The sequence below is a fragment of the Typopeltis vanoorti genome, chromosome 25 (assembly GCF_054136105.1).
Source record: "Typopeltis vanoorti isolate ZY-2024b chromosome 25, IOZ_Tvanoo_1.0, whole genome shotgun sequence".
Classification (NCBI taxonomy): Eukaryota; Metazoa; Arthropoda; class Arachnida; order Uropygi; family Thelyphonidae; genus Typopeltis; species Typopeltis vanoorti.
This window is the reverse complement of record NC_143573.1, coordinates 11606552-11632104: the sequence shown is the minus strand read 5'-3', so window position 1 is coordinate 11632104 and position 25553 is coordinate 11606552. Positions and strand designations below refer to the sequence as shown.

Below are 25553 nucleotides of genomic sequence, written 5' to 3'. Positions count from 1 at the left end.
GTGAGAGGAGTTTTTACCTGAGATTTTTTAAGACTTCCTTGAAGGTCTGGAGTTATATTGGCTGTGTCTCTTTACCTTATAGTCTATCATAGCCATAGAGCTTGGCGGTAGAGAAATATTATCTGCATTGGGCTCTTCCAACACAAATATCCTCAGGATGGTAATTTAGAATGCGATATGATTGCTGCTGCTCTTCGCCTGGTACAAATCTCTACACAACTGATGGGTTTCAAGAAAGGGAAGATGTTGCTGTTTAGATGTCTATCTTACACATTCAAAACCTTTAAAAAAACAAAATGACAAAATCAAACCTTTCTCATGTAGATATCTGCCATTCATAACAAATCGTAACGTTTCTTGTATGAGGGTTTCCCTCATATAATAGGTATGAATGTGGGAATTGCATTCACCAAGAGCTCCACAAGTGTTCTAAAAGTGTGAAGAATATACTTCAAGTTTTTGTCTCCCATTTTCAATTGTGAAAAATGTCAGTTTTCTTTGGGAGTAAACGCACACCCTTACTGAAATTCGTTGTTTTCAAAGTTTCTATAGTGGAAAATATTTATCATACATAATGTTTAATTAATAAAATTATTGAGTTTTGTTCATTTGTTCAGCTGTTCCTGGTGTTAGTTCATCATCACTCAACTGATAGGCAAAGATGATGGAGGAAGGTTCAATTGAAGATTTCTATAGCAACAGATCCATCTTAATCACAGGAGCCACAGGCTTCGTAGGAAAGGTATGTATCTTCTTGCCAATAGTCATAAGTAAAGACTGTTTTTCTCATTCATTTTCTATTAGAAGGACTGCCAGCCATGGCTATAGAAGGTCAAACATTAGTCAGTATGAATTTGAAATAAGGTTGTTCTTTAAAACTAAAAACTTTGTACCCGATGTATAAATTTGCATGGAAACTCATTTGAAAGGAATAATGATTTGTTAAGTTAAACCTACTCTTTCATCCATTCAGGGAACTTGTACCTAATACTGTAAAGGTGCTTATGCGGATATTGTTTTTAACAGCGAATATCCTTTCATTCATTCTCATCCTTGATATCCAAGCCTAGTCCCAGTTCGTTCCATTTATAGGAACTCCGCTGCATATCACTACTTCCTGTAAAAGCTCTTTATTATATTTTGTCATTTCCTCCCAGGTTATACCCACATTAAATTTAATACCACAGACAGCCTATCTGTTAATAACCTAGAAATCTCGCTACAGAGAACAGTCATAGCATGTTAGTTATCGATGACTGATTGCAGTCGCTCTGTCCAACTTGTTTGCCGACTTAGAGTATCTCCAATAAAGTCCATCTTTGGAATAAATGATGCATGAATCCATACAGCTAAACATATGCATAAACATCTACAGTATATCATAGTAATATTCTAACCAACAAGCAGAACCTTACAGAGTGGGGATTCTGTCCACTCCCTAAGAAAAATATTAAAATATATCCAGAATACTTTCTCAACTAGATTGAAGTGTTAAGCGAACTCCAATAATGTCTATGTTGCAGTTGAGTTAAGAGTTCAAATTTGAAATTCGAACTGATGATTGAACTGCAACGAACAATCAGCTGGAATAAGCACTATCTGGTTTGAATAAAATTAGTTCGATTGACAATGTAATGAGGAATTTATTTCCATGGAACGATAGTGTTGGTCTTCATGATTGACATAAATTGAATATTTTGACATAAATTCATGTAAATGTTCTTCTGAATGTAAAGAAACAACATTATAATTGAGTGCCTTTACGTTTTGCTTTGTAGTTCAGCACAGAACCTTTCCTGATTAAAATATTCACAAATTACTCATTTCCAAGTGATTACTTCACGAATCATTACCCAGCCAACCTGAGGCAGAATGATTATATCTTTATCTAAAATCCCCTATGACACTATAATCAGATTCAACACTCCCCGATCCTGATTCGGTCCCAAAACAGCTCAATAAATTCAGTTTCATTCTTCTCATAAAATATCTGATCTACCCAACAAATCTTCGGGCAATTAATTCCCAATTTTGATTACTATCTATGCACCCATTTTCTTCATGTAGTCATGTATTTCTTCGTCACTACCATCCGATCCACTGGGTCCGTAACAACACACTACTATGTATTTAATCTTGTTGGATTCCACCTTAGCACTAAATGACTTCAAACTTCCTCTTACACGGAAAACTGTTACTAGTATTGCAGTCACAGGTCTCAACCCTTACAGGATTCAAGTAATCTAATATCATTAGCAGTATACTCCCAGCATGCTCATCATGATCATCAACAATTCTGCTTATGTTACATCCAAGAAAATTGCATTTTAATTAGTTATTTAAAAATGTTACACTTCTTATTGGCTCCCTTCCTTGATAATCCATAAAGTTTGTTTCATCAGAAGATATTCACATGTGTCATACTGGGTAACAATCTTGTTCAGGTTATATTTAGCTAAGTGTAGTTCGCCATAAATTAGCATTTAATAATTTAATCATCGCGCATAATAATCGATTTATCTGGTAATTAAGATTTGATTTCGGATGCAAAATATTACATATAATCGCATATAATAATTGATTTATCTGGTAATTTCGTTCTAATCGAATACTGTGTTATTCACACACTTCCATTCTTTTAATATCTCATTAATATGTATAGTAAAAAAAAAGGTAATTAAGACAAGCTAAATCTATAGTAATACATGCTGTGGATGAATTGCTCGCTTTTAATTCCTTTGGTATTTATCAACAGCTTTTATTCACTGGAGAGACTAAGCAGTTTTATCTAATATTTTAAATAGTTCTTTCTGTTTACTATAACAAGGCTGTTTCATAATCTGTGAATAAGATATCAATTATATTCCAATTACCCATTTTAAAGTGAAGATCTAGTTAATAAATGGGATACGCTTTCTGAAATCCGCTTTGCTCATCTACTAAATATTCTATACAACTGTTTTCTTTTTAATATTGCTGTAAATATTTTGCATCTAAAATCAAATGGTCTATAATTTCTGAGAACTTCTTTTTCATTAGAAATTGTTAATTCATCTGATGTTATACTAATTTCAATGTGTTAATATATTAGAAGCGTTAATATAGTTATGTTTTCATAATTATTCCATTCCTTTCTTTAACATCTTACTTTTTTAATTGCGTTCTTCACGAACTTGAAGATTTTATGTTGATGACTGTTCTATTGAATTCTCTTTCTATCTTTTTTTTTTTTTACTTATTCTCTTTAAGATTATGATTTCTATTTTAGCTATAACATTCTTCTCTTGTAATTTACTCCATTTTCATCTTAACTAGAATTAAACCATTCTCAATAAGCTTCTTTTTTCTCTTGTTTTTTTTATATGTTCACTCCAATTTCTGACACTGCTTCTTCTGTGCCGTATTTTCCTAGGCTGCAATTGGTTGCTTTATTATGTTACTTGTAGGAGTTACAAAATGAATATATTAAACTAACAATTTAATTTTCAATACAGTTATTATTTATTTACATTTTGCATATTCATCCATTTTGGCCATATTCATGTTTCCAATAACTGCATAACGATCTGTATGTAAATATAAACTTCTGTAAACTCTGACGTCTGTTAATAGGTTTATTTTTTCATCTCCTATTACGTAATCAATTTATAGATTTAAGCGATCTCTTGATTATCTGATATATTATGTGTATACTTCGTTACGCTATAAATGGAATTTGCTATTTTCAAATTACTAAATAGAACAAAATAAACTAATTATAAGCCATTCATATTCCGATGTTCCCCAGTATTTCACACAGCTTTTTATTGGTTTGTTACCTATTCTAGCATTGGGAAGACCTATTTTAAATGCATGATATTTTATTTGTGATGTAAATTATTTGTCAAAGTTGATTTTAAAATTCCTTCTTCATCGGCTTATACCTCTAGAAGAATATAAACTCTGAATATTGTCATTATCTCCCTTTATATTTTTTTAGTTTTTCTACCGTTGTTTCATCCCAGTATTTGTAGTTAATTATTTTATTTTCCAATCTCTAGATATCTTTCAGTACTGTTCCTGCTTCTATTCCTTCAGTTATCTTTACTATACCTGATTTATTCTTTCCATTATCACTGAGGTCTTCTCTTAAGTTACTTCAGCTATTTTGATATACTGTTTAGTATTTTCTCTACCTTCATCTTGGTGTGCTATTTCTCGTATGTTACATGTTAAAATTCTTATGTTTGTGGTAGTATCGTTCTTTTCAGGTTTGGCATCCTCTTTATTTCCAGAGGTTCTTCTTGTGTGAAAGATGAATCCTCTAATTTGGTTGCCAGCTATAGCAGTGCAAGTCTGATAACAGAATCGCTGTCTCTAATCCTCAGAGCGGGCACAAACATTCAACATTTCCTCTGAATGTTCGATGATTTATCGCTGTGAGACGCAGTCATAATGATAATGATGACTGCGTATGATATTCATGATGATATTCGGCCTGCAAATCCCCACTGCTGGGCAAAGGCTTCACTCCTATCCGGAAGGATTGGGTTTACTTCTCCATTGGCCAACCAGTCCACCTTGGAAGAGTATTTGAATGTATATGCATGAATGAATTTCATGTCTAAGACTCGATTAGAACTCGCAGCCTATTGGTTGAAGAGTGGATATGCTAATTACTATTCCAACCAGGTCTGCTCAATCGCCATATCCCCGTTAATTTTAATAATTTCTTCCTACAAATTAAGTTTAATTCTTTCACTCTTCTAACACATACGAATCATGATGTTTCGCTGTTATATTTGACAATTTGTGTTAGGCGCTATCACGGTATCTGTAACTTTTCTTGTTCTACTTTGAACTGCATAAACCCGAATTTATATATATTTATTGAAAATTCTGTGTTGTTTCCATTTAAATATAAACATCCTAATTTACTGAATCGATCATGTATTTTGTTGACCACACCATAATTATTTAAGGGACAGTAATAATGATTACAGTGTTTCCATAAACTGGCTACTTCAATACCAAATCGTGATTTATTTGTTTATTGTCCAGATATTTGCTGCATTGCTTTCTTCATCATGTAGCTTTTTCCGAATATTAAACTAATAGGTCGCGAGATTGCCATATAATTTAATCGCTCATTTTCTCTCTCTGCATATTATACAGTCGTAATGGATCAAAGTGTAGTATTCATCATCAACCCGAACATCGTACATTTTTGTTCGTAGTTCATCTGCATCGAAGACAAAGCATTGTACAATTGACTGAAATTCCACGCAAGTAATGAACTCCCATATTACTTACAAACATCAATTAAAACAATTTTTGCTGTGCTCCTCCCCACATATTTTCTAAGTTTATGACACTGCATATCTAAAACTAAATTTGAATAATATTCCCTCAGATTCATAAATTATTTTCATCTCTATCTCACGTGTCCTGAGCTACTCTTCTTGCATAATTATATTCAGATTAAGGTCAGAATATTGAGTTTACTATGGCAACTTTTTCATTCTTAGGATTAGAACGTTCTCGACTTTTTCTGGCCATACGTGTTTCGAGGGCAATATTTAACCTCCATCCCAGACACAAGAGAACACACGCCCAGTTTACTGACGTAGTAAACTTCGTTTTAATTCATTGAGATAATCTAAAATGACCTGATCCAAACTGTAATGTAGATTCATGAAATTTTTCCATAGAAAATTGGTATCACGAAATCGTTTTTAATCACATTCCCTTGTTTCGTGACAGAGAATTGATTTTCTAAGCAAAAACTGAATTTTGATGTTTTAAAGCTTTGAATTGCACTTTATTTAATATTTGACAAAAGGGTTTTCGCTGAGTTCATTTCCAAACTCTTTTTATTTCTCTTTCAAAATTTTAATGGAAACCTATACTGCATCTACTTAATAACATAGTGTAACGATTCATTTACGGAATTTTGATTCTTAACAGGTTCTTCTGGAGAAACTGCTGAGATCTTGCACTAAGATAAAACGTGTGTATGTTTTGTTAAGACCATACAGAGGGCAGGATCCTCGTGAACGGTTACGGGAACAGCTTAACCAGGTGGTAAGTATATCTTAATGAATAATATAAGTACAGTAATCATAACGATAACTTTCTGAAATCCATGAATACTGTTCTCGTGAATTTTAACTAATCGAGAGGATATAAGCCGATGGCCATTTTTTTTCTCACTGAATAGGACAACTGTATTCGCAAAACATTGTTCTGTAATAGTCTCAATAACATTTTGCAAGGACAGGATGACACACTGGGATTCACAGAGGAAGATGAAAACGGAGTGTGATTTTATAATCATAATAATTATCTGACATAAAATATGTTTTGCGAATTAAAAGGTTAGTACAGAAGGCGGTTTTCTTTATTATAATGTCTTTTCTAGTAGTGGTTAGTCACTCTACAAATATAATTAAATTGAAATTCATGTATAATACATAACGTTAATTTAAATTTGAAATTAAATTTAAATAAACTTATTCAAATTTTATTTATTGATAACCACACTTTCGATAGTAATTTCTGCTGTAGACGTGCTGTTGTTTGGCTCAACTCAAGTATGCACGCTCACGCACACACATGCCGTGTTCTTTCAAATTCTGTTAAGATTCTTTTTCTTCGGATTAAAAGTTTCTCCTTCTTTTAATAGTTATATCAAAGGTTAAAAACGGAGCGTCCATTAGCAGTGAACAAGATTATTCCTATACGTGGAGATATAACCCTACCGGGTTTAGGACTCAGTCAGGGAGACCAAGAAATCCTCGTCAGAGAAGTGTCAGTGGTATTCCATGCTGCGGCAACAGTTCGGTTTAATGAACCCATCAAGTAAGTGATTGCGCCATTTGCAGTGTTTCTTTAGTTTTGTTAATAAGCTACATTAAGGACTGTTATTCGATACTTTAACAGTGAGATTCATTTAAACTGTATTATTAAACTTTAGAGCCTATTCTAGTCTGATTTTGGTGAAGAGTGAAGAAGACAGATATTCCAAGACTCCAACATGGTTTATAATCTCTACCCAACTCCAGATTTTAAAATGTAATAATATAATCTTTTAACTCCACCACACTGGCGTTCACCAGAATACTCCAAATAATCAAATACTTGTGCTGAAAGCATAGAACCTTCCGAAATATAATTTTTCGGAATATCTTCAGGCAAGTAAACTTAATTCATTTTGTATTGTATTATAATCGAATGCTCACGTCATATTCCTCAAATTTTATTTAAGGTAGAAAGGCTAATCCTTTTAAGTTCAAGGAGTTGCCATTTGTCATCGCATTTAGTGCATAGTAATCATTTTATCGATTTGATTCCGAAATTCGACTTAATACTTTATTGAGGCAGTTAAGCAAATCTGACAGGATGATGTTATATACAGCAGCCCCCCTCTTATCCTTGGGGTATATGTTCCAAGACACTCCGGGGATACCTGAAACCGCAGATAGTATCGTACCATAGATACTATGTTTTGTTTTCCTATACATATATACCTACGATAGTTTAATTTATAAATTAGGCACAGTAAGAGATTAACAACAATAACTAATAATAAAATAGAACAATTATAACAACCTACTGTAATACGTTATATGAATGTTACCAATTAGTGCGTTTTGATAGAATATTCGCTACTTCAAAAGTATCTTCGCTTGTTTTCTGTGACTTAATGTTAGCACCTAATTTTCTCCTAGTGCCATAAATACTTTTAAAACAGATTTACTTAATTTTTGTGAAGGCACAAATAAATAGCAGATTTTTGCTTCCAGAAAAGCTGTCGATATTAACATGTTGGGCACCAGAGCAGTTATTGAACTCTGCAAACGAATGCCTCAGTTAGTGGTAAGTTACCTCAGCACTTTGATATTCTCCTAGCTATTAATATGAATATGCATTTTAAATGCTTATTTTAAGCCTTTTTTAACCCCAAATATAGGAACAAATAAATCTTTTATGTCACACTCAACTGATATGGTAAAAGTAAAATGCAACTGATTTAAGAGTTGACCGGTCGCAATGATGAGTACAACTTTGTAAAACAAGCTATACTGAGAGAAACTAGGAGTGAAGTAGTATGCTAAAGTATATATTCCCCACTACCATTCGACTATTATTACTAGTTGATACATCATCAACTGGTGCTGGTGTATCAGCAAACATCACTATGAGTGATACTCTGTAGTAAAAATCTTTTCTGCTGAACAGGACTGGCGAGTACCGGGAATGAAGTAGACAGTAAGTGAAAAATCTGAAATTAGGAGCGTCTGAGTTCGTTGTACCCACCAGTAATAGCAAAGACATTAATCATGCTGCATTGCAGCAATGGATGGGATTCTTGAACCAATGGACTGTGGATTCGAATCTCTCACTGGCGGTATGGCGGTTATTTTTATATTGCAAGGTGGTAATTTCATCGTCAAGAGTGACAGCATAACGAAGTTGTGCTCTCACTCTTGACTGAAGGAGTTAAAGGATCCGCAAAAGACTCACGTTTGGTGTCTATTGCAAGATTTCTAACATTGCATTAATAAAATGCATTATAGATCACAAACTGCAGTGGGTGGAATTCACATTATACTGTATATTTCGTAATCGTGGGCAGTTCAGAGTTCCTTCAAATAGTCTGCTGTTTCTTCAGACCGTCCTGAGGTGATTATTCTTTCGCTGATCTCGTGCTCGTTTTGAACGTAAAGTAATTATGACTCAGTAATTCGAATTATTCTGAAGCCATCTCATTCTCGTGTATCGCACTAAATTGTACGCCGTGACTTACGTAAATTTTCGTCGCCTGATGGGAGATTGTTGCTTAGCCGCGTAGCCCATTCGAAACCAAATTACTGAGCTCGAACCAGATCTGCTGAGTGTAGGTTCAGCAGATCTGGTTAGATCTGAGTAACTAGCAAGTTTGTTTATTCTTTAAACAGCTTACAGAAAGTTTTATTCACCATATAGTAATAAAGGAAACTCTGGAGTTCACGTTCGTTTGTTTAAATATAGTTAGGTAATATTTATTTTTTTGGAAAAAAATTAACTACATCGAATAAATCATAAATTGGATCAATGACGAGATATGGAGCATGAAGTTTCAAATGCTCCATATCTCATATCTCATTAAAATTACTTTCTTCGGTTAACTTGATTTCTTCCCAACGTAAAGTGTTTAAGAAAAGGCTACATCCTTTAAAATACGTTTTATTATTTATAAGAACGTGCTTATAAGAAAACGGCTAATATTGATTTATTTCTTGTTAGAAAGTAAAGTAGAAAACTGTCTTACGTTATTTTTTTTTTAAATTTCCTTTTCGAATCTGATTTGTCGTAGCAAAAATACGAGGGTTGTAAATAAAGCAGCAGAAACACTGTCAGGAAATGTAGTAGGTGACCTAAATTTCTTGAAAGAAGCGATAATTATGTATACTATACATGCGCACAAGTCGACGCAGTCCATTCTAAACAAGTGTGCTTATCTAAAGTGGTTAAAGTCAACGCCTTAGTGTTCAGCGCTCTAAGGTATGTTCATAACATTAGAACAACGTTCAAGGTCCTGGGTGCAAGTGTTAAATGGCATTGTGGCCTTACAGAAGCTTGTGGTGACAGTGTCTTATCATACCGGACTATCGCAAGATGGGCCGCTGCATTTCGTGCGGGATGAGATCACCCGGTTGAAAATCGCCGTGCAGGACGACCTGCTATTTCAGATGAACATGATGAGCTTGTTCGGAGACTCCTCGCGGTTGATTGCCAATAAGCTGCACGCCGATTGTACCTAAAAATTGGTAAAAACTACAAACGTGTTTGACATATGCTAAAAGAGGCTCGATTTTCTCAATTTAAGCTCGTTGGGTTCCCACGTTACTTGACTGTGATGCAGAAGTAGAACAGTCATGCGGTTGCTGGCCTCCATCTGGAACCATAGAGAAATGAAAGCGATACATTCCTGAATAGTACCGTACTCACCGATGAATCTTGGGTAAGGACTTATGAGCTGAAGAGACAATTCAACGAATGGCGTCTTCAAGATCTCTCCTTCCGAAGAAACTTCACCAGAAACCCAGCAAAGTTTGCCATGCTGATAGTCGCTTACGATATTCAAGGTGTCATTCTTCATGTATACTCCAAGGGAAAATTGTTAACGCACAATAGTATTGACGATCCAGTACTATCCAGTGGCTCGAACAAATTTGATAACAGGCGCAGTACATGGCAGCAGTTACATTCAGGGGATGTAATTGTATAGACTTGAAGAAAAACTATTTCACATTTTGTGCATATGCTGCCACTACGTTATTTACAATCCTGGTATTTGCTCTTTATATTCTTTGCTTATCAGTTATTTAGTGGAGCTGATTGACATTCATTCATACACTGATTTAAATCTTTATTCAGAAACGGAACTAAATCCTAAGATTTTGAAATTATAATATTCATTTTGGAAGAGAAGCCAGGACAATAAATCCACGAGAGAAATCTGGATAAGTATCAAACTGTGTTATAGACTTCTAATCTTAAACCGATTCCTAAAGTATTTTGAATGTACTTTCTTGTCTGATTCAAACGCAACAACTATAATAAATAAACAGGGCAACCTCGAAATTGACTACTTTGAAGAACTATTTCGTTGCAATCGGTCTCTGTATATATTTTTATAGCTAAACACAAAATTAGTACATACAGTATAATTGTCAAATTATTCAACCTAAAGAAACTAATTTCATCCTTGCAGGCTCTAATTCATGTCTCCACAGCTTATTCTAACTGTGATCGTGAAAATATAGAAGAAATGGTGTATCCTCCGCGAATTTCATACAATAAAGTAATAAGCATCTTAGAGTAAGTATGGGGAGTTCAGTAAGTTAATTTCTTACACTCTGTCTTCTTTTTATATCTGTTTAAATAAGATGACACCATTAAAAATTTAACTGAAACTTAGCTTTCAAAAAGTGTTTTGGAGGTAAAATGAAACTTATTCCACCAAATCCTACTCAGTTTACCTTCGCGATTTTTTTCTTTCTACTTAAAGTAATTGTTAAGCCTTTCATGGAGCATGTACAGTCGTTGAAGGCAGAGATTTGTCTACTAAATATGTGAAAGATAAATGGAAACGATTTCACTTTAAAAATGTAGAACTTGAAGTTTAACAAATTCTCTAAAGATATTCTTATATTATGATGCAATTTTTGGGTTCTGTCTTTTTTGAGCTATAAAACCATGGCTTCTATTTTTTTTTATTAAGCACTAAAGGGAATACTGATCTAACATTTGGAGTTCTTTAATGCATGTTGAAGATGTTCAACTTTCCTTTTCTTAATGCGTGATTTTTATCGAAGAATTTATCATTTGAAGTAGAAAGGTTTACTTCAACTACTGTGTCCTGAGGGACTTCATTTTTTTTAGTATGTATCTTATTTGTACTATTTCCTCAAATATTTTATTTTCCGGGTGACGTTAGTGGTAATTTTTCCTCTACGTGGATAATAAACTTGCCATCACTACACGATTGAAGTCCATGCAGTAAAATCTGCATTGTAATAAAGAGAGCAGCAAGGAGATTTGGCTGCGAAACTCATATCAGCAATAATCTGAATAAGATACTTTTTTTTCAATTCATATTAATTCTGAGGATTTCTTTCAAATTTTTCTTTTACAAGAAAGTATGAGAGGAACGTGAAATGTGGTTTAAAATGATTCATCAAATTTCTTTTGTCTATAAAAGTGTATAAATGCGTGAGGTTCATAAAGTTTCATTTCTGATTTGTTCTTATAATTTCTACCGGAAACACTCACGTAGTCCAAAAACGTGTGAGAAGTTCGTCGAACAGAGTAAATTATTGGTACTAATATAAATACCAATATTGTATCATTCTCGTAAATTACCTTGTAATTTACGAGAATTATACAAATTCTCGTAAATTACCTTGTAAATTGTAAATTACCTTGCCTAAATTGTTGACTGTCGTTTCGTTTTAGAGACATGAATGAGGAAGTCAGTGAAATAATCTCCTCTCACTTGTTGGACCGAAAGCCTAACACGTATACGTTTACTAAAGCATTAGCGGAAAATATTGTGGAGGAAGAATGCGAAGGTCTCCCTGTAGCAATAGTGAGGCCATCTATTGTCATGTCGTCCTGGAAGGAACCTTATCCAGTAAATATGCCTTCCTTAATTCATCTAATTAACGCAACTTTAAGAATCACATCTTTATACTGTTTCTCTGAAGGTGTACTGAATAATGAATCTTCCGTTTTAAAATATATGTATTTCTTATGTACAGATTAATTTTAATGATGTTAAATGAGTTTATTTACAGGCTGAATTTATCAAGCTACTCCAATGCTAAATTTTTTAAGAATAGATTAGTAGTAGAACTCTAAAAGAACTTTGTCTTTGAAAATGAACTTTATATTCGTATTTCGAGTTTTAGAAACTACAGATAACTTGGTGGGAAATGGGCCTCTTAGAAAATGTATTTGTCTGGCTGTTCAGCATATGCGGATGTCATCTTCAACTATGGGATGTTGCAGATACAAATCGGAGCGAATTAGAATAATTAGACAACGGTGATTGCTGAAGCACATTAATTGTGAACACTTTGGTATCTTCCTGAGAGGGAGGGAGACGAGCTATACAATGCATTGCAGTGATATGATGATCGTTGGATAGAACTATCCAACCTGTTTCTTCTTTTATTTCGAGTTTTTGGTATTCAAATTTGAACTTTACTGCATTAATGTAGAACTGTTCAAGGCTATAAAGCGGTATATCTGTTACACGTATTAACATCTCTGAATTTCCAGTGAAGTAGAATCAATGACATATACCTCCTGCATTCGCTTTACTAAAAACTAGAACATATTCCCATGAACTTTGAAAGTTAGTCACTTGACTAAAGAACTTAATTGTCGAAATGGCGAAAAAAATAATGAAATTGTTTAAAGATATTATATCATGTATAAATTCTGTATATTTATTTTCAAACGTGAATTCACGTAAGTGGAATCCTAAATTTCTATTGCAGGGATGGCCTGACACATTCAGAGGAGCAACAGGGGCTCTACTTGCTGTAAGTGTCTTCGTTTTTTTTTAAGGTCATTACCTAAAACACGAGAACTGTTTTCTTCATTATTATCCTTTTGTTGAAAATCATTATTATTATCCATATATATGTCTTCTTCTTTCCATTTTGCAATAATATTTTATTTGCTAACTGATATTCAAGAAACGTAAATAGCTGTCATTTGCAATTAGTTCTTAAGATATTTCATTTCACACTTCTGTAGTTAAAACCCGCAATTCTGTTATTCAATGTCATGTATTTTTTTTAATCACTGAAACTCACATGAAGAGTAACTACAATATTATTAGTTTGATTAAACAATACTTTATAATTATTATTTTTATTATTATGGTCAATTCCAAACAGTCCTTAGACTCATCGAGGGAGGCCCTAAACATTATCTCAACTGTTTAGCATTCGCACGGTAACTATCATACTTTGCTTTGGACTCATTCACAGTCATGGCACCCACAACAGACTCTGGCAGCTTATTCCACTCATTCACCACTCTCTAAGTAAAAAACTAGTTCTAACATCCTTGCTAACTACACTCCTGCTCACTTTCCATGGATGTTCCCTAATTCTCCCACCACCACACCTGTTCTGAAAAATTTATTCTGAATTAATCTTGTAAAAAACTCTCAGTAATTTGAATGTCTCAATCATGTGACCCCCTTTTCAGACTAACAATCAGTTTCTGTAGCCAACAAATCTTTAACCTGTTCTTGTACGGCTCATTCTATAGACCAGCTGCCATCTCAACTCTGGATCCTCCCCACCTCTTCCGCATCGTCAAGAAACTCTGGCGGCCAGGTTTTTGCACAGTAGCCAAACTGGGGTGTTATCAAGATTAACCTGCTTGTCTGTGCTCTTCAAAGTATTCTTCGGTAACCAAGTGATCTGATGAGAGGATTTATCTACTTTTTCAATATGCCTGTAAACTTTAACTCACTGTCCACTAACACTCCCAAGTCTCTGGCTTCGTCAATTTACTGGAGTACGGTTCCACCAATGTGGTATACCCCAGGTAATCGTTTTACCCCAAAATGTATAACATTACAGTTTCCATTCTCCTTAGTCCAGTCTGCCAATCTATCCAAATCATCCTGCAAATTTTTGACATCATGTGTATCCAATAGTACCCTACCAACTTTACATCATCGCTAAATAACTGAACACTTTTTCTCAGATCCTTTCCTTTATCGCTAATGAACAAATTAAATAGTGGTTCAAGAGAAGATCCCTATGGCATACCACTAGTCACAGGCTTTCCTTTGGACACTATTCCTGAATAAACTACTCTATCTCTCTATCAACTACCCTCCTATCCATCTGAACCAACCCTATATCCATCCCCATGTGCTTCAGTTTACTGATTAGAATTCCATGTGGTACTGCTGGAGTTTTCAAAGGCCTTTGAAAACTCCAGTAGTATCGCTGTGAACCCATTACCCTTATCCAGTTCAGCCGTCACTGTGTAAATATTATATATCGGTTGTGCCATTGTAAAAATTACAGTGTAACCTCGGTTATTGAACATAATTCGTTCCTAAATGCAGTTTGGAGACAGATTTGTTTGAATATTGAAACCACTTTCCCATACATTAATGTAAAATGGATGAATTCGTTCCCGAACCACAGAAGATTGTTTACTGAACCTTTTATTACCGTACTTCGTGCATTAAATTGCATATAAAAACAATGAAAATGCATAAAATCTTTCAGAAAAAGAATAATCACAATACATATATAAAATATAGACGGAATTTAACTTCAATTTACTTGTAAGGAGGAGTGTTGTTGACGTAAATGGAAGGGGTTGAGGAAGGGCAGTCCCCTTCCATAAAAAACATCAGGGGCAACTGTCCTTCTGGGGTGTTTTCTGTTTGTATTTTCAGTCTCTTGGCACCACTCGACTCTGTTTGAGACAGACTGGGTCTCTGTCTGACGAAAAACCAATACAATAAGATCTGTTTTAGCCTTCGTTTCAAGATGTTTCTCAAGTGAGACATGGCATTGTCATTGAAAGGGTTATGACACCATATCCTACAGTTTTGTCAGTGTGATATCTTTCCACAAAAGTTTGCATCTCACCCCATTTCGCACTGATTTCGTTGATCAAAGACCTAGGTACATCCTCCCTTCCGCCCTCTGTCCCTCTATACATTTCCTCCACCACTGTCTTTTGTTCCTTCTTCTGAAGGTGTTCTAGTTCTTCTATGGTGAACTCATTCCTGTAGTCTTCCACTAACTTCTCCACATCAACATTGTCAACTTCCAAGCCCATTGCGTTTGACCAGAGACAAATAATCATCGACAACAGCAACATATCCCGTCTTAAAGCCCTCAATATCTCTGTCTGCTACACAGTCTGGCCGAGTTCATGGTTCTGGAAGTCACTTGCAACCAGGCTTTGTCAAGGATACTTAAGCAATGGAGGATGTTAAAGTGATTTTTCCAGAATTTTCTGAGTGTTAATTCTGTGTCAGATATCACTTCAAAACATCTTTGAAACAGTAATTTGGTGTAGAGTTTATCAAAGTTCAAAAGGACCTGCTGCTCCATGGGTTGGATTAGAGGGGCAGTGTTAGGGGGCAGGAACTTCACTGTGATAAAATCAAATTCCTTCACCAACTCGTCCTCCAAGCCTGAAGGGAAAGCAGGAGTTTTGTCCATCAAAAGAAGGCATTTTATTGGCATTTTTGTTCTTGGAGGTATTTTCTCACACTTATGGCAAAGACTTCATATGGATCCACTCAATAAAAAATTTCCTGCTTACCCAAGCCTTACAACACTCCTCCACTTAATAGACAATTTACTTTTCATCACGCTATTTTTCTTAAACACCCATGGATTATCGGAGTGGTACATAAGCAATGGCTTGACCTTGAAGTTGCGTTTTCACATAGGAAAAGAGTCAGCCTGTCCTTCGTTGTCTCCTGGCAATGCTTTTTCCTCCTGAGTGATGTAGGTCCTCCTTGGAAATTTTTTTCCACAATAGGCTTGTTTCATCAGAGTTAAACACTTGTTGGGGAAGAAAACCCTCAGCATTTACAGAGTCACTAAAATCGTTGTTGGATGCCTTTTTCTAACATCGCATGACCTTAAGATCTCTCGATGTTGCTTCCTCATCGCGATAATCTAGATTAATCCCTTTTCTATCTTATTACATACAGGTCAATTTACATTGATTTTCTCTTTGCACTTTTACTGCAGAATTATTTACTCGTTTAGTACACTAAAAAGTTTTACAAAAATTAATTATGAGAGAGATTTTACAGCTGTAATATAAAACGTATAAATTAAAAATAAAATATTAAAAAATCCTTAAAAATTGCGTATAATGAACACATCATGGAAACTGCGCATTTATTCTCTACACATCGAAATTGCTCCCGACCATGGATGATTGCACTATACTGTGTGCAAATGAAACACAATTTAAAATAAACTTGTCAAGTAAATGCACTTAACCTATGTTTGGTCTACATTTCAGGTTAGCCAAGGGCTACTCAGAACAGGAATTATGCATAACGAGAAAACGGCAGACGTAATTCCTGTTGACGTGGTTGTTAATCTGATGATCGCAGCAGCATGGCACACTGCAAATAAAAGGTAAACGCTTTTATTTCACCGTATCAGTGAAACATATTTGGTCATTTGTTCCAATTTAATTTATATTCCAATCATCTCTAAAGTGTTTTATTAATGCATTAGTCTTGTAAATGAACCACGATGGTGAAGACGAAGGGATTTTAATATGAAGTGATTTGAAATTGAACTTAATTTTCTTCGCACTATCGAATGTTAAGTCAGGAGAGAAAAAAAAAGACAAACGATGTTGTAATAGTTTAAGATAAACAAAAATGCACGTCAACATTATGAAGTTACTTCGGTATTTATTAGCTTAATTCTATTCTGGGAATAGATTATTTAAATGGTCAATCATCAATTCTGCAAATTAAGAGAAATCTACATCAGACATTGACTTCATAGTAAATGTTAACATACCTGCATTCAGTTTAGTAATCGCTTCATCCTTGCTTGCTCCCCCTCTCTAGGACAAACGGAATCATGGTTTACAACTGCACATCCCAAGCTATCAACAAAATAACCTGGAACGAAATTATGGTTTACGTAGTGACAATGTCTCAGAGGTATCCCAGTAGGGAGATCTTCCGTCATCCTGTTCTAAATTTTAAAAGGAATAGAATATGGAATGCGGTGTGTGTAGTGACGAATCATTATATTCCAGCTTTGGTAGTTGACTTCGTAGCAGTGATCTGTCAACGGAAACCCAGGTAAGTGATCGTAATGTGCAGTTATTGTTTTGAAAGTAACACATAAAATTAAAGTAGACTTGCAATTTTAATTTTATTTTAATTCGTTACACAAGAGTAAGCAAGCAGCATAAACACAACCTAATGGATCTCAATGAACGTGTAAACGATCTGGCTAACGACCCTTCCCATTATATGCATAACAATACACGTATGAAAGGAAGCGTGCTGTGTATTATGGGATATTAAGGCAGGCAAATGGTGTGAAGTCCTCAGCCTTATATGTATGTAGTAATGGAGAGGATATATCACGTGAAATTTGTTTGCTTACGCTTGGGGTAAGTGTAAAATTGTCTCAACTGTAACCAAGAGAAGACTTTCTTCCATACTCGTAATGTATTGTCGAATTCGGTTTAAATAGGAATCGTGAATCCATGTACATTTTGATACAGTTTAAAGAAAATATCTATATAACATCATGCTTTCTTACACACCTCAATAATTCAGCAAACATTGAGGAATAAAATGTTTTCTCTTGTTTTCATTGAATTTTGGGATATTATTCATCCTTTACTTTAATGTATTCATATTAAGATATTGTTAGCATACTTTAAGTAATCTAATATTTGCGATACAATAAAATCTCGTTTTGATGATACCGTCTATGAGTTAGAGTGAAAAAACATACGCCTAATTTGTTATATGGTAGAGGCCACAAACATCATGTAATCGAAGCACATTATGCAACGTCTTAGTAAAATAAACATGTGCGCGCACACACACACACACACGCACACAGAAGTTTTAAATGAATATGTTACTACTATGATTTTCTGCTGAAAGAGCAGGTGTAACTGCTGATGCTAAATATTTCTAAGATGTGATATTCACGCACATCCTTTTATTCTCAAGGAAATGGACACTCTTCAGAGGTTCGTTCTTATTTTCAGTAAAGGTGGATCTGTTGTAACGTTATTATTATTTGACAAAGAATACTTCCTTTTTGGAAATGATGCGCCTTTGGACTCAATGGAGATTCCCATGCAATAATAATATATTTTTTTTATTGATCCGTTAAAATATTTATACGTACAATAAACATTTTGAGTGACATTGCAACTTATAGTTTTACAGAATTCAGCACCAAGTGCTACATTTTCTACATTGGGTTTCAATTAAAATTTTTAAAAATACTTTTTGCCTCTGTATTATGTATTTACAACACATGTTCTTCTAATATTTACAATAAAGATTATATAGAATTTTTGAATACAGAATATACATAATAATAATAATAATAATAATTATTATTATTATTTTTTTTTTTTAATTTATTTATTATTTTTTTATGTATCAGATAAATTGCATACATAGATGCTGTAATAATTATGTATATATATAATATGTATAACATATTACAATTGCGAATAACAGATACTTGCAAGTTAATAATTTTCTTCCTCGAAGCTTAGCAGAGCTTATCTGAGGAAGATAATAGATGATAGATGATGGTAGTTTCTTGGTTATGTTCCTATACTGGTCGCAAGCCAGCTGTTGATTTTACTGTTTGTTAGTACGTACTTGGAAGACTTCGACTGCTATTACAGTTAACTTTTTTTTTTTGTGCTGATAGGGTTGGATGTAGACATGGTGTGTTTGTTTCTTTATGTTCTTGTAGTGATGGTTTTTTGAGAGGGGCTTTGTCATAGGTGTGTGTGTGGGTGGGTGGGTGCGTGTGGGGGAAGGAGAGAGAAACAGGAATTGCTCTAATTTTCATTCTCGCTGTAATATTTATATAGCGCCTGTTTCAGCTCTCTGTATGTTCCTAGGTTTCTGTTGTCGAACGGCAGTTTGTTTATCATGTCAGGTACATAGAAGTTTCGGGTGGCTTTTCCGTAGTGATTGTTTTATTTATATGTTATGTAGTTTGTTGACTGTGGTCTTGTTATTTGATATGTTGTTCTGGTTACTCTATATGTTGGGCTGTAGTAGTGTTTTAACATGACTGTGTAGTGGCATAAGTGTTTCACCTTAAATATTTTGTGTTTTTTCCGTGCTTCCTGCATAAGAGTGGGTTGTTCCCAGAATATCAGTTTTACCATTTTATCTTGCAACCATTGTAACCTGTTAAGTCTGTAGTCAGCACAGAATACATATGATGTGATTGTGTATCTTAAAATGTTTTCACATAATGCTTTATAGATTAGTATTTTTATGTGGGTTGGGGCAATGTCTTTTAATCTGTATTGTTTGCTTGCTATTATCCTAAGCTTGGTATGTAGGTAATTTGTATGGCTATTCCAACTTTGATCAGCATCGAAGCGAAGTCCGAGATAGCGTGTTGTTTTCACCTGTGTGATGGTTGTAATTTTAGGTTCTGCGCTTTGTGTATAGGAAGATGAATGTTGGATAGTGAGATATTTAGTTTCTATGGGCAGCGTTTGGGGGGTTTTGAATATCATTAGCTTTGTTTTTCCAGGGTTTATATTTATGCCGTTTTCGGTTAACTAGTTAGTGATTTGACTGATGTTCGTGTTGCATATTAAGCGATATTTGCGTTGTTGTGAATGGATACTATGGCCGTGTCGTCTGCATACTGGAAGATTTTACTTTTTAGGGAGAGTTGGCTTATGTCGTGTGTGTATATGTTAAATAGAATGGGAAGATAGGACATCTCCTTGCGGTACTCCACAGGTTACATGTACCTCTTTGCTATACGCTGATCCTATATGTGTGGTATGCTTTCTGTTTTTCGTGTATGCTTTAAACCACTGGAGTAGACGACCTCCAATTCCGATATGGGTTAGTTTCGTTAACAAGGTTTTGTGTGTTAGTGTGTCAAATGCTTTTGTTAGGTCAATGAATACCACTAATGTTATTCTGTTTTTATTCAATGCAGCATTTATTAGATTTGTGAAATCTTCCAGGAGTGTTGCTGTTCCTTTATTTTTTTAAAAGCATACTGTGTTTTGGGTATGATTTGATTTTTAACGTATGAGGAGAGTTTCTGATGCACGATGAGCTCCATGATTTGGTTGATTACAGACAGCGGCGATAGGTCTGTAATTACTTATAATGTTTCTTTTTCCCTGTTTGTGTATCGGTGTAATTAATGCAGTCTTCAGTGTTTCAGGTATGTGTCCCGTTTCTAAGATTTTATTTAACAGTTTTTGTATAACTGGAAGTAGGTTGGTTGATTGTTTCTTGATGTCTTTTGGTCCGATTCCGTCTATCCCCGGTCCTTTGTTAGGGTTAATTTGTTGAATTGCCAGTGTTAGTTCTTCTTTTGTTACTGTGGGAAACCACATCGACTGGGTTACTCGTGGATCTAGTGGAGAATGTTCGTTTGTGTGAGGAAAGGTTGTTTCTTGTAGCTTTTGAACAGAGTTCACGAAATGCTGATTAAAGTTGTTTGCCAACTGTTTGAGGGATTTGGGGTCACAGGCAAAGCTGTGTTTTATTGTTTCTGAGGCAGTGGTTCTGTGTATATTGTCCAGCATTTCATTAATCAGGTGCCAGGTTTCCTTTATGTCGTTCTGTGCTGTTGTTAATTTGTTGCTGTAATAGTTTCTTTTTGCCATTCTAATCTGTGTTACGAGATTCCGTTTTCTTTTGTATTCAGCTTTTAAAGCGATATTGTTCGGCGATTTCTTAAGTTGTTTCCATAGGGTATCTTTTCTTTGTATGTCTATTATCCATGCATTTTGTTTCGTTTGGGGGCGTATTTTTATTTTTGTTAATGCTTTGTTATATATTTTGTTAAAAGCAAGTTTAAGATTATTATATACAGCTTAAGCAGGATCTAAAGATGCTATCTGCATCCAGCCTGTTTTTCTGATTTCATCGTTTACTATTGTTTCGTTTAGAATGCTATAATATTGTTTTGTAGTCTCAGTGATTTTTATGTTTTGGTTCCGTGTGTAACTGTAATGCTGTGAAATAATGGTCTGCCAGTTTGCATGTTATGACGGCTGCTGTGTAGCTGTTTGGAGGGGCCTTTATATTTATATGATCAATGCAGGATGAGGTTGTTGTGTTTCTGACTATCTCTTCTCGTGTATACGACTGTATGGATGGGGTTATGTTATATGCTGATAGTAGGTCTAGGTATTGTTCTGTGTTGTTATTTATGTTCCTAATGTTTATATTAATGTCTCCTATTATTATTAAGTTTTCTGAGGTACCCACTTCCGTGGTTGAAAGCCATCTGTTTAGTTCTTCTAGGAATTTTGTGGTGCTTAAGTTGGGTGGTCTGTATATTGCGTTTAATATCAGGGAGTTTTCTTGTTTGATGTTTTTAATTTCGATGCATATGTTTTCTGCGTATTCTAATTTATAGTTTATTTCTGTTACTTCTAGTTAATGTTTGGTAAAATATTATACCACCGCCTCGTTTTGTTTGTCTGCAGTGTTTGTGTTGTTGGAAGTGTGGCATTTGGTAGGTGGATGCCTCTTCGTTTGTCGTAGATACTTCAGTCAGTATTAAAATGTCTATTTCGTCTATATCTTCCTTCAGATAAGCTTGCAGAGTCAGCCAGTGTTTTTGAATGCTTCTGATGTCGATGTGGAGAATAGATAGTCCTTTTTTGGGAATTGTCACTTGTTTCCATTCCGTTATTGATTTCAGAATGTGGCAATTATCATGTTCCGGGGTGATTACGTCTGCTTGATGGTCTGTATTCATGTTGGTTGGTGTGTTGTTAGTTCTTTACGAGTTGTCAATATTCCTTTCAATGTGACAGCCTATTGAAGTCTTCTACGGATTTTATTTCGATTGGTTTTGCGTCTTGTGTCTTTCTAAGGAATATTTTGCTGTCTCTTATCCATATAAACTGGTAATTGTTTTCTGTTTTTACCTTCTTTGCTTGGTAGAATATTTTCTGGTAATATGGCGTTAGGTATTCGGACAAGTATATTGGGGTGTTGTCGTGGTCTCCTTTCAGATCCTTGACTACTGGTATTTTAATCCTGCTAGCTTTTATAAGTGTAGTTTTTATTGGGCTGTTGGTGAGTCGCACTACGACGGGAGAAGGACGGGTATTATTATCTCTTTTACTTTTTTGTGGTAACCTAAGCACTGACTGTATGTCTCTTGATTCAATGGGAGAGCCAATTTTTTGGCTTAGTTGTATTACGGTGTCTCTTAGATGTTCCGTAGCTATTTCTGGGAGACCATTTATGAGGAGATCATTTTTGTGCTGCTGTTGGTTTGAGAGTTCGTACTGTTGCTTTAAAGAGTTTAGTTCTTGCCGTAGTTCCGTTGTCTCTTTAATTAAATTATGCTGTCTTTCCCTTAGCTCTTTGACGCAGTTTTTAATTTCTCTAACGGTCTGTAATACACCTTCTACCGAGTTATTATTAAATTTAATAAATTCCTCATATTAATTTAATAAATTCTCATATTAGTTGAATTTTTCTGTAATTTGTGCGGTATGTTTTTTAAATAGTTCTCCAACCAAATCGATTAAACTGTCTTTTAGGTTTTGTAATCTATTTTCAAGTAATTCATTTAAAGTTGGCTCACCTGGGTTTCTGTTGTTGTTTTCTTTGTTTTTTTAATTCCCTCTGTTGTTGATAGCTGTTTACTGTCTGCGGTTGTTTTCTGCATTGGCTGTTTTCCGCCTTCAGTCGAAGGCGACGTTCCTTTGTTGTCTCTGCAATGGGGACACTTCCAATCGTTACGATTCTTGTTTGATTTTCGCTGCCAATTAGCCTCAGACAATCTGGAACATAGAAAATACATGTTTCTCTGGCAGTTCCTACATGTTACGTGGTTTTCTTCTCCCGTTAAGTCTTCTTGGCATTTGTAGCACTTCTTACTTCTTGTTTGACGATCTTGCTGTAATTTCTAATATGGCGTCTTCCTTTGTTCTCTTCTCGCATACTTGACCAACGTATACTTCGAACTTTGAATACTTATATTTTACTTATTACTTAACAGATACTTACAGTTTTTACATCAGTATGTTCGCCTTGAAGAACGGAATTCATTGATGTACTTTAAATTTTAATTCACAAGAAAAGATATACTTTGCAACTTAAAATATGGGAGCATCGAAATAGCGTGCTTGCGACCGCTTGCAAAATAATAATAATAATGACAAAGACAAATGACATATTTGGTTGACATTAACATGTGCAATCTCCACAGCAGTTGTAAATATGCATTTTGCAATTAATCCTTCATATATTACCATAGGAACGGCCAGTCGAATGAAAAGGAAATAACAGACTGGTCAGAAGGCTCGGATGACTGGAGAAGAGCGCTAATAGTTCCCAAATATAAAATGGAAAATAAAACTGAATGTGGGTTTAAAGAGAAATTTATCTTCTAAACATTCCAGATGAGATTTATGCAAATATTCTCGAGAAGAAAAATCATAGTGCAACTTGTAGAAGAACAAGCCAGAATCAGGCCAAATAGAAGTTTCCATGATGAGATTTGCATGTTAAGATGTTAAGATATATAGCTGAGAAATTGTGAGAATATATCCTGTGTTTATTTTTTTAAGTTTCGATGAGGAGGAAAAGGCATACGAAGAGATGCCAAGGGATGAACTGTTAAGTATGTAGCAGTTATACGGGGTAAATGAGACATACTGATAACCGATATAGAAGTTGTTGTCAAGGTCTTGGAGAAAGTAGTCAAGAGAAAAATACAGGAATGGATTGATGAAAATGAGATACTGTACAGGGGACAGCATGGCTTTGTAAAGGATAGATCATGCCTGAGTAACTTGCTCAAGTTTTATAACAAGGTGACGGCTGAACTGGATAAGGGATGTGGGTTTACAGTGATACTGCCGGACCTGGCAAAGGCGTTTGACAGGATACTGCCGGACCTGGCAAAGGCGTTTGACAGGATACCACATGGAATTCTAATTCGTAAACTACAACATATGGGAATGGATATAGGGTTGGTGAGATGGATAGGTGGGTGGTTGATTGAGAGATATCAAAGAGTGGTTTATTCAGGAGTGGAGTCCAAAAGACGGCCTGTGACTAGTAGGGTGCCGCAGGGTTCTGTTCTTGGACCACTGCTGTTTAATCTGTTCATTAACGATATAGGGAAGGATCTAATTGGAACAGTTCATTTGTTCGCTGATGATGCAAAGTTGGGGAGGGCGATAGTGAATGCAGAAGATGTCAAATTCTTGCAGGATGACTTAGATAGATTGGGGTTCTGGGTTAAGGAGAATGGATGTCAATTTAATGTGACAAAATGTAAGGTTATGCATTTTGCTCAAGCTAGTTATGGATCTCAGTGGGTTAGAAATAAATGCTTCAATAAAGATCATAGACGGTTGATATGAATGTTCTGACCAGACTAGAGGAGAAAACAGATGGAATCAATGGCAGAATCATTAAGATGAATATGTTAGGAACGAAATGAACATTGTTACGTGAGCATAGTAAATAGGTTATGCCACTTAAAACAGAACGAAACAAGAAAGCAGCAGTCACGTACGCGGGTGGTCTGAAAAGTTCTCGGCCTCAATCAAAGATGGCAACACTATCGGCAAGTTTTTTTTTCTAAGTTGGTACATCTACCGTAAATATCCCTGTGAAATTGCAAGTCATTCTATTAAGTAGTTTGTTTTCTACAGCTGTCTGAAATGGACAAAATTGAGTATCGTGCGGTTATAAAATTCTTTTTAAAAGAAGGTTTAACGCCAAAAGAAATTCATTCGAAGTTCATAAAACTTTACGGGCCCTCTTCTCCTTCGTTTGCGATAATTAAGAAATGGGATGCTGAGTTTAAACATGGCCGTACTAGCAGGGCCGCCCTTAGGATTTTTGCCACCATTCTTCTCCATTATTTTTCGTATAGTTTATGCCATTTTGCAGCCCCCAAAAAAGTGCAAATGCACGTCTTGCACAGTCGATAGAGTAGGCCCTCATTGATCAAGTGAGCGGTATGGTATTAGATGACTGGCGAGTCAAAATGCGTGAAATTGCTGAGACTATGGGCATTTCAAAAGAACGTGTAGGATATATTTTGCATGAAGAGTTGCGAATGAAAAAGCTTTGTGCAAGATGTCGCGCTTGCTCACAGAAGATCAAAAACGCACTCGCATAAAAATTTGTGCACAGTGCTTGGAGTGTTTTAATAACAATTAAACTGATTTTTTGCGTCGACTTATTACTAAGGATGAGTCTTGGATTCACTATTATACACCAGAATCCAAACAACAGCCATAAC

The 25553-nt window shown here is 35.1% G+C and overlaps 1 protein-coding gene across 1 annotated transcript in view; it reads left to right on the top strand.

Annotated features, from left to right (window-relative positions):
- The first annotated feature begins 661 nt into the window (after positions 1-661).
- The window catches only part of LOC150092541 (putative fatty acyl-CoA reductase CG5065), a 44296-nt gene continuing 19404 nt past the window's right edge, over positions 662-25553 (top strand). The window contains exons 1-7 of the mRNA XM_090414229.1: positions 662-742; positions 5947-6063; positions 6665-6840; positions 7785-7857; positions 10739-10845; positions 11983-12160; positions 16567-16685. Of these exons, the coding sequence (XP_090270355.1) occupies positions 662-742; positions 5947-6063; positions 6665-6840; positions 7785-7857; positions 10739-10845; positions 11983-12160; positions 16567-16685 (851 nt within the window). The remainder of the gene's footprint in view (positions 743-5946; positions 6064-6664; positions 6841-7784; positions 7858-10738; positions 10846-11982; positions 12161-16566; positions 16686-25553) is intronic.